This window comes from Phoca vitulina, unplaced genomic scaffold (genome assembly GCF_004348235.1).
Source record: "Phoca vitulina isolate PV1807 unplaced genomic scaffold, GSC_HSeal_1.0 scaffold90, whole genome shotgun sequence".
NCBI classification, from domain to species: Eukaryota; Metazoa; Chordata; class Mammalia; order Carnivora; family Phocidae; genus Phoca; species Phoca vitulina.
In genome coordinates, this window is record NW_022589793.1 from 340,012 (window position 1) to 355,937 (window position 15,926).

The 15,926-nt window shown below is 42.4% G+C and overlaps 1 protein-coding gene across 1 annotated transcript in view; it reads right to left on the minus strand.

The window, feature by feature from the left end:
* The window catches only part of DNAH3 (dynein axonemal heavy chain 3), a 162,775-nt gene that overhangs the window by 134,863 nt on the left and 11,986 nt on the right, over nt 1-15,926 (minus strand). The window contains exons 7-13 of the mRNA XM_032396197.1: nt 15,653-15,848; nt 12,139-12,264; nt 10,771-10,966; nt 8,852-9,031; nt 4,185-4,321; nt 2,325-2,430; nt 1,957-2,135 (exon numbers count right to left, since the gene is read on the minus strand). Of these exons, the coding sequence (XP_032252088.1) occupies nt 1,957-2,135; nt 2,325-2,430; nt 4,185-4,321; nt 8,852-9,031; nt 10,771-10,966; nt 12,139-12,264; nt 15,653-15,848 (1,120 nt within the window). The remainder of the gene's footprint in view (nt 1-1,956; nt 2,136-2,324; nt 2,431-4,184; nt 4,322-8,851; nt 9,032-10,770; nt 10,967-12,138; nt 12,265-15,652; nt 15,849-15,926) is intronic.

A 15,926-nucleotide genomic window follows, 5' to 3' on the forward strand; every position in this document is an offset into this window, starting at 1 on the left:
ACAGGAAGGCACCCCACTCCCAGCAACGGCAGGACAATGCAGTTGCAAGGACAGGGTTTGGGATGAGAAGACTCAAATTCAAACCCACTCACTTGGGCAAGCGAGGTTTTCTTTCTGGGCCTCATTTTCTCCTGCATTCAGTAAGGGATCTTACTTATATCTGTCTTACCTACTCATGGGGTTGTTGAGAAAGTCCAGCAAGTCAGTCTCACCATTTTTAAGGCAGAAAGAAAGAATCTTAGCCACCAACCTGGGGTTTCTGCATCCTTAGAAATCCCTGGGTTCATAAGGAGACCTTTATTTTCACTTATATCTAAAAGGCCTAATTATACACTTATTTTGATGAGGATTGACCAGCCAAGGTACCATGTTGTTTTGATTTGACATGAACAAGTGGACTATTGCTTACAAAATAAGTTTTCTTTGATGCTCAAAATTCCCAAAGAAAGTGTCTTACTAGTTTGAAGTACTTTTACTGTCCTGGTCCCAAAGCTTTATTCTATAGGCAAAGACACTGAAGATCCAGAAGGTAAAGCAAGAGGACACACAGTTAATAAATGGAAGGTCTTAGATTCAAACCCAAAGCTTCTGGCTCCTAAGCCAGGAATCCTACCATTTTATCACTCTGTGAGAAAGCTGAGGGTGGTGAGTGCGGTGGTTGAGAGCGAGGACTTTGGGGTCAAAATAAATGAGGTGAAGCCCTGTATGTGCCACCTCCTAAACCCTTGGGAGTCTCAGTTTCTTCATCAACATAATGGAGAGAATAGCAAACAACCTTTTAGGGTTGTTGTAAAGACTTGATTAGATCTATAACGTTCAGAATGCTTACACAGTCTTCAGACTATAACATGTGCTGGAAAAATGGTAGCTTACTATTATCTAAAATTTGCTCATGAGTTTCTGAAATGTATTTTGTAAATTTAAGGTGCTATAAAATGCTAAAATTACATCTATCTGTCTATCTATCTATCTATCTATCTATCTATCTATCTATCTATCTATCTATTTACATCTAATAAGAATAATACAACATATACCACTGTTAGTAGTGGTCATGCTTACTAAATCATCTTAGTCTTTAGTTAAAAGCACTCTGAAAAAGAAAGCTAGAAAGACGTGGATTAATCATTTTGTAACTTTCAAATAGTTACACCATGGCGCTTGGTTCAGTGCTGCACAAAAGACCCAAGTCAGGCTGGTGTCACACGGGCCAGGACTTTTTGAGGCAACTGGAAAGGGAGAAACCATTTTCCCCTCTGGATGGGAACCTGGGAGGATATAAGCCTAGAGCTGCTGGGCCCACAAATGGGACAGTGCCTGTTAGAGAATGAAAGCAAAGTAGAGGGAGAGACACTGCATCCTACCTGCAGTGTTGAGGGCCCGAAGCTAGCAATTCCTGAACTTTTCAACACGTGAGCCCCCAATTCCCTTTTTCACTTTAGCCAGTCTATCTGAGCTTCTATCCCTTAGAACCCAAATTATCGTGATTAATATATAGTCACCAGTGAAATGAAGGTACCACATAGAGCTTAAGACTGAATGACAGAATCCTCAGACAGCAGAAGCCTGCACAGGAGTGATTTGGGGCGGGGGCGGGGGGGGGTGCAGTAAGCACCCTGTGTTTCTGAATATGTGCTAGATGGCTGGGGAGAGGGCCTGTGACCTTAGACAGCCAAGCCCACGAGGTGGCATCTCCCTAAAGATGCCTCCAAGAAAGCAAAGCCTGAGGGATAAGAGATGGACAGCTGCAGGATGCTTTCCACCCTCCTGCTCCAAGCCCCACGGTTCACCTTCTGGCCTGAACCTGAATTCCCCACCAACCTCACTCTAGGGCAGAAACAACTTGAGCTAGAAGTTCTGTCTGGTCATTGCTGGAAGGTGCAAGTTCTGGCCACGTTTTCATTCTCCCGTTCACGCCAAATATTGTTGCTATCTCTCTGTCCACAATAACAGTACCTGGTATTGGTGTCCCGGTTTACGTCCACTTGGAATTGAATCAGACGGTCTTTAAGATTTTGGGCTCGTTCACAGAGGTCATAATTTAGGGTCATGGTGTCAAGGCAGAACATGGCCAAAGGCACGGTAATGTGCATGGATGCAATTTCATTTCTCCGCTTTTTGATGCTACTGATCCTCTGTAGAAAGGAACACAGTCGGTAGCTTGATTTGCCTTTAGCCAACATGCACTTGCCCCCAGCCTCACCCCCAGCCAACCTAGTCCAATGCTGAGCACAACATATACACTAACAAAATACACGGACTACGTAGTGGATTGTCTGCAGTACGTGTCACCAAGATATGAAATATCAAGTGATATTTCCTACCGTCACAAAATCCTCAATTTCATGATTTTCTTTCAGGAACGCGGTGATGTTTTGTTCTGCCATGTTATCCAATAAGTCATCATACTTTTTGTATACATTTAAGTATCTTCCATAATCGAAGAGCATAAAATCAGACATGCAAATACAGGTCACCAAATCAGATTAGGAAGAGTGGCAAAGGAAGACATAAGATCATAAAAATTAGCCCAAGCCAGCAAAGGGAAATAGAATGTGGCAACAAGTACAGTACTGGGAATTCAGAACTTTGGCTTCAAATTCCAATTTTGCCACCTCCTAGCTGCATGAACTTAGGCAAGATATTTCTCTTTTCCAAAGATCAGTCTGTTTAGTTTTAAGTGGAAATAGTAATACCTCATAGGACTGTTGTAAGGCTTACCTATAATAATGTACATATAAAGCATCTAATACAATGCCTGATATACAGTGAATATGCAATAAACATTAGTTCCTATCCCTTCTTCCAGCTCTAAAATTCTGTCTAAATTTTAAGATGAAAATTTGGAACTAGCGAACCTAAAAATTTATTGGATAAAATTAAGTTTTCCCTTCTTATCAGATCATGCAAAAATGGCTGGACAGATTTCTCCCAAATTGGAGGATGTATTTGGGATGCTGTGACTTAAAATAAATTTGAATTAGGGGCGCCTAGCTGGCTTAGTTTGTGGAGCATGTAACTCTGCATCTCAAGATTATGAGTTTCAGCCCCACATTGGGTGTAGAGATTACTTAAAAATGAAGTCTTTTTAAAAAGTTTGAATTAAAATAAAGATGATGTGGGGGCACCTGGCTGGCTCAGTCAGTAGAGCATGCGACTCTTGATCTTGGGGTCATGAGCTCAAGCCCCACGCTGGGCGTGGAGTCTACTTGAAAAAAATAAAAATAATAAATAAAATAATAATAAAATGAAATAAAGATGATAATGGAGTAAGCAGAATTAGTTTTGTGGGGGCCCAGTGGTGATCAGGGGACATTTGGCCACATCTGGGGATGTTTTGGGGTGTAATGACTGCAGGAGGATCCTACTGGCATCTAATGGGTATAGGTCAGGGATGCTGCTAAACATCCTACCATACACAGTAGCTCCTCACAATACAGAGTTTTCTGGTCTAAAATGTTGACAGAGCCACGATCAAGAAACCCATGTATCCTGGTTTGCCTGGGACAGCCCAGATTTACACTTGTCCCACGGTAGTTGTTAATAAAGCCCTCTTCGCTCTCAAAGTGTCTCAGTTTGGAAGCTGTATTATATGATACCCCTAAACTAGGGACTGCTCACATGAGCAACTGTGAGATATTCTACAGTATGATGATTAAGGAGCATTCAGATAACTTGTCCTCAATCCCCTTTAATTCCTAAATCCAAAAAGCTCTGAAAACAGAAAGCCGCTTCAAAATTCATTTGATGGCAAAAGCTGGCCTAAACCAATGTGAGGCTACTTGGGTGAATATTCATATTGTTCACTATAGAAATATCAACACATTTAATTAAGAGGTGCTTCCTGAGATCTTGCTGAAGCTGCATCATCAGGTATGATATATGCATTACGTGACTTTTCTAAAATCCAGAAATTTCTAAATGCCAAAACCTGTCTGGCCTAACATCTTTCAGATAATGGAGGTGGACCTGTAATTGAATCTGAATTCTGGCTCATTTATTTATTTGCTGTGTAATATTGGGAAAGCTTCCTCATCTGTAAAATGGGGATAAATAGTAATACCTGTGTAAGTATTGGCTATTCTCACTATGTATGTGTTTCTGATGTGTGGGAACAGTGATCGTGTATTTGATGACAAACAAACCAATACCCCAATGGTCAAATTACAACTAAACCAACTTACTTGTGGGGCCCAACTTGATTTTTCCGATACACCTCAAAGGTTTGATCCACAAAATCAGAAACTAGTTTTTCTTCAGTGTTAATGGTTCCAAGAATCAGATTATAGCCTTTCAACTCTGGGAACAGGACAGATTCCACCTAAAGAACAGAAACCACTTTTGATGTTACAAGACTTCAGACACAAGAAGGGAAATGGCACCAAAATGTAAAATCTTTTCAACAAACACATTTCCAGGGATACCAGCTACCTTTTCACTCTTTTTCCTCTTGGATAGTGCCAGAATCACCCTCCTGTTCTCTTTACCTCTATCCTCTCTCCTCTCCCTGGTTTTGGGTTACTCATCTTTCCCTCATCCTTTCAAGTCTCTGGTCCATGGAGAATCCCCTTGGGCCTCCAGTTAGGATGTTAGGTTTCCTTGCTTAAAGTTCACATTCTGAACTTTTCCCACACAGCATAATCATAATTAAATAATGTGTAATGAGCTTATCTGGGTTTGTCATGGGATTAAATACCATGAGGGCGTGGATCGAATCTGACTTCTTCAGTATTGTGAAGGGTCCCACAAGAGCTTGGCACATAGTAAGTGCTCAATAAATACTGTGTGACTGAATGAATATTACAGCAATGCTCCCTGTCCCCCACCCCCATCAGATTTTACTAATGAAAGACTACTAGAGACATGAGTTCTAATTCTGATTCTGCCACTAACTAACCATGCGACCTTAGCTACTTCTCCTCTCTGAAATTCCATTTTCTCATCTGAAGAAAAGGAGAGATACTAGATGCTTCTCTTACCTCAGGGGAAAAAAAAATCTATGGCTTTACAGTCATGAAGCTAGAACAGTTTCTTTTCTGATAATTCAAGTTCTCTAACTTCTTAATGGCATGTGTGTGTCCCTGAGAAATGTTCTCACTTGCATGACTCATGAAGACGTCCAAGTCCCTGCTGGGGACCCACTGCCCTCCCTGTTAAGAAAGCTGATAGTGATTGGTCTCAGAAAAGACTGTCAGAGGGCTCTACTTGGTGACAACAGTTATATACCATGGATGGGAATGCACTGATTTAGAAAGGGGGAAAAGCTAGTGCGAATAGTCTGTGTCCTTCCTCTTTGGACAATCCGAAGGTTTTTAAGCCAGTGGAGGAACAACTTCTTAGCTGTGGCCATACTGAAGACAGTGGTTGAAAGCAAAGATATGGAGGAGCGCATTGGTCAAGCGTACAGATGAAATGGTTTAGGGACACACAACTGGTACATCTAGGCCATGCAAGAGATTACATGTGGGGAGCATAAGGGACTGTTTCTTGGGAAGAAGTCTTCAGTTGAAAGAGGAAGTAACACCTTTTATTGCCCTTTAAATGTGGCTGGTAGAGCAGTCTGTAAAACTAAGATGAGATCAATGGTGTCTTTTCCAGATAATCACGGTTACCATCTGCTGATCTCCCTGGCTCTCCGGTCCCTGACTTCCTGGTCTTGTCATCACCCTCAGTGCTTACGCCTGCACACTTCTCCAAGTTTGGGATTTCCCTGGCACTTTGAGTGAGAAAGTTCTCCCATCAGTAGAGAGACTGGCCCAAGTAGCCCCTTTCCACAGAAATGTGTGTGTGTGTGTGTGTGTGTGTGTGTGAGTATGTATTTCTGATTATGAAAGTAATGCATTGATATGGCTGCTAATGCTAATTTAAATTTTTTTAAAGATTTTATTTATTTATTTGACAAAGAGAGCATGAGAGAGCACAAGCAGGGGGAGCAGCAGATGGAGAGGGAGAAGCAGGCTCCCTGGTGAGTAGGGCGCCCAAGGCGGGGCTTGATCCCAGGACCCTGGGATCATGACCTGAGCTGAAGACAGAGACACTTAACCTACTGAGCCACCCAGGCGCTCTGATTTAAATTTTCCTTATTGCATTTTTAGCTTTAGAAAACCCTTCCTTATTTCACCCCACCTCATTTTATTTATGCCTCTCATTCCCCTCTTTTCATTTCAATCAGTATTACAACATCCATGTTTCAATTTTTTTTGCTAAGACAAGTATTTTCTAATACTTACTTTGGTTTCCTTTAGTAACCTTCTCATAAATAGGCTTCCCTTCTGCACCTTGAAACTGTTATTTTCAAAACCTCATGCTGACATTTTGTCCAACTTTTAAAGTTTATGTTTAGGGGGGTGCCTGGCTGGCTCAGTCGGTGGAGCATGGGACTCTTGATCAAGAGCCAAGATTGTGAGTTCAAGCCCCACGCTGGGTGTAGAGATTACTTAAAAATAAAACCTTAAAAACAAATAAATAAAGGGGTGCCTGGGTGGCTCAGTCGTTTTAAGTCTGCTTCTCCCTCTCCCTCTGCCCCTCCCCCCACTCGTGCTCCCTCCCTCACTTGCTCTCAAATAAATAAAATCTTAAATAAATAAAATAAAATGTATATTTAACCATAAAAAAGGCAGGTCTGGTAGGGGTTGGGGATACTGTCTACCTGTTGCTGTTCTTATTCTTTTTTTTTTTCTTTAAAGATTTTATTTATTTATTTGACAGAGAGAGACACAGCGAGAGAGGGAACACAAGCAGGGGGAGTGGGAGAGGGAGAAGCAGGCTTCCTGCTGAGCAGGCAGCCCGATGTGGGGCTCGATCCCAGCACCCTGGGATCACGACCTGAGCCAAAGGCAGACACTTGAAGACTAAGCCACCCAGGCACCCCTGTTCTTAGATATTCAACCTGAAGGGCTATTCTTTCAACGTTTTAATACCCAGTTCAGAGATAAAATAGTCTGAGGAGTTTGAGGTAGGAGCCAGCGCTGTGGGCATTTCTCGATGGAGAATGTTGAGCGTGGGCTGCTTTTCCACACAGCTTGATAAAGTCCCATTGGCATTCACCTGGGCCTAGTTTTCAACCCAAGGACACACTGTGACCTGTGACTCTATCTTCTTGCCATGACAATCCACTAAATCTACTACCATCCCTGCTCTGTTTGCTGGAGCAACCACATGAGCCCTGGGCTCTCCTAGCCCAGCTGCTTGCAAACATTGCTAATCGACAGCAGTGAAAGAGAACTTGAGTGGTATGTACTTTATCTGTCCCCAAGCCCCACACTTATCCTTCCAAATTACAGGGTCTTCTCTTTCATTTCCTTCCTAGGGATATGGATGGTAAGGAGAGTTGCCCACTCTTTCGTCCCCCTCCACACACCCAGTTTTCTTGTTAACCAGGCTTGGTTGGGTTTGAAACCCCAAATTTAGAGTTATCTGGTGAAACTGACTAGAGCATTTGGCCTCATGTGCTGCTCTACATCCCCCAACTCTCATCTTGAGCTCTTAGAATCCTCTAAGTACAAGACTACATCGCACATAATGCCTGGGGAGGGAGGGGGTGGGGAAGAGGAAGAAGAGAGAGAGAGAGAAAAACATCCCACAGTTCCCTTCCCTATATGGGGCTGGACACTGGTCTTGCCACATCAACCACCCAGAGGGAAACAGAAGATAGATCACAAAAGAATCACACTCATGTGGGTGATCCTGCCCAGCACTAAAATTCTGCTAAGTGTCTGGAATATGATTAGCAATGCCACCCTGGAAAGGAAACTGGAAGGGGCTTGGACCAGGAAGGAAAGCTTCCATCTTTCCCTTTGGTGCCTTCAGTGGTTAAACAAACAAACAAACATATGGAACTTCAAGAACTATATTAGATATCGTTTTATGAAGATTCTTGGTGAGTTCATGGCATTGTTCCATCGTGAATCAACCCAAGTTGGATATGGCTTGGGAAACATCTACCCCTTTGAAGTTGGATCATGGCGGGCTGGGGGGAGGGGGGACTCTACTTGCTCACAAAGTAACTTTTTTTTTTTGTAAAGATTTTATTTATTTATTTGATAGAGACATAGTGAGAGAGGGAACACAAGCAGGGGGAGTAGGAGAGGGAGAGGCAGGCTTCCCACTGAGCAGGAAGCCCGATGCGGGGCTCGATCCCAGAACCCTGGGATCATGACCTGAGCCGAAGGCAGGCGCTTAACGACTAAGCCACCCAGGTGCCCCACAAAGTAACTCTTAATGCTCTTATTAAAAGCACAATTCTTGGGACACTTGGGTGGCTCAGTTGGTTAAGCGTCTGACTCTTGATTTTGGCTTAGGTCATGATCTCAGGGTTCTGGGATCAAGCCCCACGTCAGGCTCCATGCTCAGGGGTGAAACTATTTGAGATTTTCTCCCTCTCCCTCTGCCCCTCCCTGGCTTGCACGCTCTCTCTCTCTCTCTCAAATAAATAAATAAATCTTAAAAAAAAAAATAAAAGTAGGGGCGCCTGGGTGGCTCAGTTGGTTAAGCATCTGCCTTCAGCTCAGGTCATGATCTCAGGGTCCTGGGATTGAGCCCCATGTTGGGCTCCCTGCTCAGCAGGGAGTCTGCTTCTCCCTCTGCACTTTTCCCCCTCATGCACTCACTAGCTCTCTCTCAAATAAATAAAATCTTTAAAAAAAATAAAAGCATGATTCTCAAATACATGGACATTTCTTTATGGCCCAAATCTTTCTGGGGTTAAGGGAGGCATACTCCCCTTTACTTTGGTATTTATCTCCCAAAGTAAAACTCCCCTACCTGAATCCTTGTACAAACAGCCATTTTAAATTTATTTTAGTCAATAAGTAAATAAAAGTATAAACAAATGATTAAGTTGATACTATACCTTGGGGATCTCCCTAGAGCTCTTAATAATTTCCAAGAAAGAGTTGTGTATTAACTCCCAGCAGTCATCAAAAGATGGATTAAAGACAATAATGGGTTCACTGACTTCAAGTTTGATCATGATTAGCTGAGGCATGAAGAACTCCATCTCTTGGTAGGGCTCCTCAAAATCATTCCCATCCTTTAGGAGACATTAAGATATGGTGGCTGTCACAAGGTGGGGCCTTCCAGAATCAAAGGAGTGAATTTTACCCATTCACAGTATGACACAAACACCAGAAAAGGAAATGCAGAGTCTCACACACTGTTCATGTTCAAATAAGGGCTAGGTATGGCTTAGCCCACCCTGAGCTCATCCACTCTCCCTTCCCCAAAGCTTTTATTCAGTATGCTTACTTAGCTTAGAAATTCCTGCATTAGTATTTCCAAATCCTTCCTATCCTTCAAAATTCAGCTCAAAATCACCTCCTCTGGGAAGCCTCCCTGTTCTCCAGGGAGAAGATATAATCTCTTCCACTTCTGAACTTCTAAATTTCCACTTCCTTCATGGTATTTTATCTTTCTCTCTTGCAGAGATGTATATATACATCTTATCTTCTCTACTCTAACCTTGAGGGCAGGATCTGTGGCTGAACCCTGTACTTCCTCCAAAATATCCAAGACAACATTTAGCACATAGTCGGTGCTCAACAAAAATTTGTTGACAGAATCCAAAAGTAGAAACAGTTATCTGTATGCCTCAAATGGAGCTTGCAGTTGAGTGAAAAGTCTATTTTAAACATTCAAAATGTCAACCTTCCTATAACGGAAATATTGGCATGGGGATAGCTACAATTCCCTATCAGGCTAGTAATAGAAGTTACCTCTCATAAACTACAACGCCTAATGAAACTGTCGTAGTGTAACTGTACAGTACTTGACTTAGTCAATGATGTTAGACATTTCCAGATCTGTTTGAGGATGACTGATAAACATTGGTTGAACAGTTATCGTGCATCAAATACCCATAAATTTCCCCTTCTTTCAGACATATAAATATTTTACTTTTCCCTTTGTGTGGAATTTTAGAGTGGGATTTGTTCCCACATCTGAGTCTCTTCTGCTTAGCAAAGTAGATGATTATAGTGACATCTATAGATTGGTTCTTGCTAGAAAGCTAACATCACAGCCTAAATTCAGCAACATTGGCTTCTATATTTTTTTGAGCAAAAGGTCAATTGTTCATCTTTACTTCATTTGGAAAAATACTTAGAATTTAACCTTTTATAACCAGGCAATTTTATATTTTTATTACTCTTTCTTTTTTAAGGTAAAATGTGCATGTGGTAATCCAAATGAATCTTCCTTAATCCTCAGGCTATCCGAGTTTAGGGGATACTATGAGGTTTTGAAAACCAGGACTCTGTGCTTTTAGCTTTTATTTTGACTTCACTGAAGTAGTTTCATGCAGAAAGTTATTAATTAGGTCAACAAAGCCTTTTGTTTTTAGGAATGCCCCTTTCAAAGACCAAAGAACAAAAAGTCAATATCTGCAACGATACACACAACACTCCCTAAATATCAAGCCAAAGATTTATAATAAAACTTTTTCAACTCCTTCCTTTAACAGAGAGGATCAAAAAGTGACCTGTTTCTCTCCTATAAGGGGCATGAATTCCATTTTACTCCATCTTTCTTTAAATATTTTTAACAATTTCCCCACTTATGGAGAACTTGGTCAGTTTAGCAGTAATTATCTCAGGAAAGCGTGCTGTGATTCACAGAAATCATTTTCATGAGCTAATAATGACCCGATGTGTGTGGCAATCAAGAATCTTTTTATTTTTTATCCTTGGCTCACAGCTGAGAACCTGCGTGATGGAATTCTGATTGTCTCAGTTGTTTCCCCTCAAATGGGCCTACTGATGGTCCCCTACATACCTTGTGTATCATGAAAAAGGAGACGAGGTCCTCGAGAGACTTAATGACCAAGTCCCTCAGCTGGAGTGACATGAAGGAAGCAACAGAAGCAAAATATTCCTCAATGTTACGAGAGGAGTCATAGTCACTCTTGGGAGCAAAATGGACCCACCGCTCCTTCTGCGAAATGAAAAGCTGGGCACAGGTGGGGATCCACCTGTAAAGACAGGAAGGCACCCAAGTAAGAAGCTCTTCTGAGCTCGGAGAAGTCCAATCAGACATTCCCCACTCTCTGTGACCAGGCAGGTCTAAGCAGCTTTCCAAATTGGTATTTTCATATCCCTGGCTACCTCACCTGCCAACATCCCTTTCCTGGGAAGAAAGTAGTAAGATTTGAATTGATAGATTACTCTTCCATTAGCAATACCCAATTACACAAGGGATGCTGGTGGCGTGTCCTGCTCCAAGAGTCTCTACTTTCTTCACTATAATCAGAGATTGTGGTGAAGGGGCAATAAGGAACTGGAATGTTCTGTCCAACCTCTCTCCCTGGCAAATGCCTGGCCTCTGTTCAGACTTTATAGGGGGAAGGAGAGAAAGAGGAGAAAAAGAAGAAAACGTAAGAAGAGAAACTCCAGTATGACAGTAGCTGCTCAGAAGTTGGGACTAGAAATAAGAAAAGCAAAACAAGAAATGGAAGCCTCCTTGTTCTTTCTTCCTACTTCCCCCAATTTCTAATTCCCATTGGGAACCACTGGCCTTTTCATCCTATCATATCTCTTTTCTAATTTCTAGAAAAGTATTCCTCTAACAACCAGAAAAGTACTAGGAACAGCCATAGTTGTAAAGACAATAACTAGGATATTTATTGAGCAGCTACTATGTGCCAGTGGTTGTGTATACATTGTCTCAGATAATAAAAACCCATTGGTAGGTATTATCACCATCATTTTACATCAGGGGATTTCTCTTGCTCTGGACACAGTCCTGCATGCATTTGCAAAAGAAAAAGGAATCATCTAAGTGACTGAAACCTCCCTAACCCTGGAACCTTGCAGTGTTTATCTGGGCCACCTGAACACAAGTCATTCAAATGCACTGTCATGTAACCTAGCAAAGCCTAACCGACTTCAGAGGAAGGGAAGGGAAGTGGTACCCCCAACAAGGAATCATAATGAGAATTTCAAAAAGGCAGAGGGAGACCAGGAGTGAGGGCTGAAGAAGAGTGGACATGGGGAGACACAAAGACTGTCGGCGGATGGAACGTGGAAGGAAAGGGAAAGAGGAAGAGGTCAGTGGGAAGTCAGCAAACTGTCCAACCTCCAGGCTGGGAGACTCAGAGAGTTTATAACACTGTGATGCAGTCCCATTCTGAGGCCAGATACTGACTTGTTGAGAAGAATTTGGCGTGCTTCCAGGCAGTGTTTCTGGATCACATCCCGATATTCGTGAGGCTGCAGAGGCAATTTTCCTGCCAGTAATTCTGCTGTTCGAACAAACCTGAGGTCTCTAAATCTGCCAAAAAGAGAAGGAGAAACGTCCTGGGCCAAGAAGACACTTAAAAAATGAATTCTGTAGGATAAGTTCAAAGGGCATATATCCTTTTTTTTTTTTTTTTCAAGGAGAGTAAAACTAATTATATCTGAAAAATCTGAGAGTCTGAGGAGGGAGTAGAAAGTCCAGAGGAACCTTGCAAAGAGTAGATAGATGAGCCAACTCAACTGGTGTTTGCTGAGCCTTCCTATGTGTCCTGCTCTGGGTAAACCATCTGGGGAGCGGGGTTTTGGCACCAACCTGGTATTTGCCTGGCTGGGAACTGGGATATCAAAGGGACAAATCAAAGTTCTTTAACAGTGAAGACAGAGAAGACAAGTCGAGAGAAGCAACACCTTCATGATCAAGTGGGTTCCATCTAATCCTCAATGTGGCCCCCAGGTGAGCTACTCAGGACAACTTAAAGGACTGCTTTGTTCTAAACAAACACAAGACCCCCCTATAGACCTACCCTCGATGGCTAGCAGGCTCATCAAGACACACACAGTATCCCTTGGCATAGTGCCTTACATAATGCAGGCACACAATAGCAACCTGTGGATTGAACACATGAATCTCCTTCCTAGCAACCTGTGGATTGAACCCATGAATCTCCTCCACCTTTTCCTATGAGGCTCTTATCTTCTCCTATTTCTCTCAGATCAATGGATGTGTTGTCCTTTACCATATTCCCTGAGGCCTCTTTTAGCTCAGAGGGCCACCATATCTCTTCCTGATGTCTACCCCATTCATTTATAAATCACTCTTTTAAATCATCACTGCCTTTCACTTTCCCAATTAGATCTTTGCTCACTTCCTTAGCTCATCTCATTTCTTGCTTCCCATTTTCATCATCCACTGGAACGACCTCTTGGGCACTTTTCCTCATCCTTCTTAAATCCCACAGCCTACATTTCTATTCCTTCTTGGTGGAGGTGGTGAACTTGGTGCCCATCTTGTTTGGCCAGTCACAAAGCACTGTTAGGGAAGGAAGAATAGAACCCGAGACCTCCCTCACCACACATTTGATATCCAACCCAAGTATGGCCCTTGTCACCACCTGGAAATTACATTACTTATCTTTAATTCAGTCCTTATAAACTTCCTACAGTGGCTCTTCAGACCACAACTCTCATTCTGGCCCCCAAGCCCCTTACCCTTCACCGATCACTAGGTGACTTCTTAGAATTTTTTAAATTAAATCATGCAGGTCACAGAGAAAAGCTGTCTGTATCATTTCCTTAACAAATCTCTCATTGTTGTTTTTTGTTGTTGTTGCTGTTCAACGGACAAAAATCTTCTAAATGGTTTTGGTTCACTTTTGCTTTTGTTGCCTATATAATCTTTAGGGAACCCCTAAAAACAAGGGGTAAGGATCCTTTCTTTTCAGAAGCTATAATAATTTGCCATCTTCACTACATGATCAAGTTAAATGCACGTGTATGTGTACATCTTCTCAGTAGTGAGCATTTGGCAAATTTTACCATCCCTGAGACTGAACTTTTTTGTTAATTTCCAGGATATTTTTTGAGGCCATAAAAATGCTTATAGTTAAGGCTGTACCTTCATTTATTGAACAACTACTATATGCCAAAACTATTCTAAGCAACTCATCCAACAAACACCATGAGGTATGTACTATTATTATTCCCATTTTACATATAAACAAGGACCTAGAGAGAGTAGCTTCCCCAAAACCACACCATTCGTTACTGACAAAGCAAGAACCAGAACCTAGGCAGTATAGTTTGGGAGCCCATTCTGTAAATTATTACCCTACACTTCTGCCTCATTAGAAAATGACTTTTTTTCAGTGTCCTGACTGGCACCTCCAATGATTTAGAAAACTGAATTCAGTCCAAAGAAGGAAATGTGCTTATTTCTTACCATTGGTGGGCTCCATGCCAGCTTGACTTCCCCCTCAATTCTCTTTGGAAATATAGGTACAACTAAGAATGTGATAAACAAGTAAGTTCTCCAAGTAACAGGGCTCCCTTAAGACTAAACACATTCGAAGCTACAGAGCCTTCCCAAAATAAAATATCTGAGCTACTGGTAAGTTCAGCCAATCAAAATTAAGTAAGCATATTTGCCTCTAGTTTTTCTAATAAAAACTCAGATGGTGGCAACTCATCATGTCATCAGCCTGACCTTTCAGTGAACTCTGGGTGGCCTCATTCTCCCACCAGGATTTACACCTCCCTTGATGGACCGCACCCCCCCCCCCCAAATGACAGTCTTTCTCTGCAGGTGATGAATGGATAAACTGAACATGGTGCAGCCATGCAGTGGGGTAATATTCGGCCATAGAACGGAATGAAATACTGATACATGTTTCAATGTCAGATGAACCCTGAAAACATGATGCTAAGCAAAAAGCAGCCAGACACGAAAGGTCACATATTGTGTGATTCCATTTATATGAAGTGTCCGGAATAGGTTAAATCTGTAGAGAGAGAAAGCAGATTAATGGTTGCCAGGGGCTGAGTGGAAGGGAGAAAGGGTGGGGGTGGGGGACTGCTAATGGATACAGCATTTCTTTTTGGGATGATGAAAATATTTTTGAATGACAGTGGTGAGAGTGGGACAAATATGTAAGTGCACTAAAAACTATGGTGCTGTGCACTTCAGAAGGCGAATTTTATGGTGTGTGGATTATATCTCAATCTAGAAGAATGAAGGGAAAAAAAAAGTGGCTCCTATATTCTCTAAACTCCTTCACTTGCTGTGGCCAATTTAGTCATTGATGAACGTAACTGAGACCCCTGCTTGCCATCCCTGTGCTGGCACTGAGTTACCTAAGGAATAAGACCCAATCCCCCCCATATGTCTCGGAGGCTAGAGAGAGACAAACTAGCACACACACAATTGTAATTCAGTGTGATACATGTCCTCGTGGAGGTAATGGCTCATTCACACCTAATGGGTACTTACAGTTTGTTGGGCACTGTTCTAAGTACTTTGCATGTATTAAGTTATTTATTCCTCCTACCAACCCTATGAAGCAGGAACTCTTATTATCCTGAATTTAGGGATAAGGAAAGCAAGACACAGACAGATGATGTAACACACCTGTATTACCTAGGAAGCGGCAGAATTAAGATCTGGGCTCGAGCAGCCGGCTCCGAGTCTGAGCTCTTTACCAGTATGAGCCAGGACTTAGAGACAGGGTCAGGGTGTCACGGGAGCATAAAGAAGGGTCACTTCACTGCGTGGAGAGCTTTCACTTACAGTTCCTATGCACTTTGGGTCTAGGATTTTTGTCATCTCCCTTCAAGGGCAGGGCTACCCCCACTGTGCCCAGCATAAGACACTGTCTTTTGTGGGCAAACAATAGAGGGAAAGAAAAGGGAGGGGAGGAACTTCTTACTCTTTAAACCATAGTTCTTTCAGGCTGAGCATCATGGGGTTCACCGTGTGCAGATGCTCCTCATTCCACTTCTTGGCATTCCTGTAGACGCTGTGCCAGGGCACAGGGGCCCGGATTACTCTTTGAGGAAACATGTGGGGAATGTTCTCGATGAAGAGTCTTTTTCTCTCTGTTGGGTCCATGAGGATGTAATCAACTATATAAGCAACAGAGCAAACACTTTGTTAGTAAGTAGGGACCTTGAACACTCTGTGCTCTTAGGTGCAGCACTTAG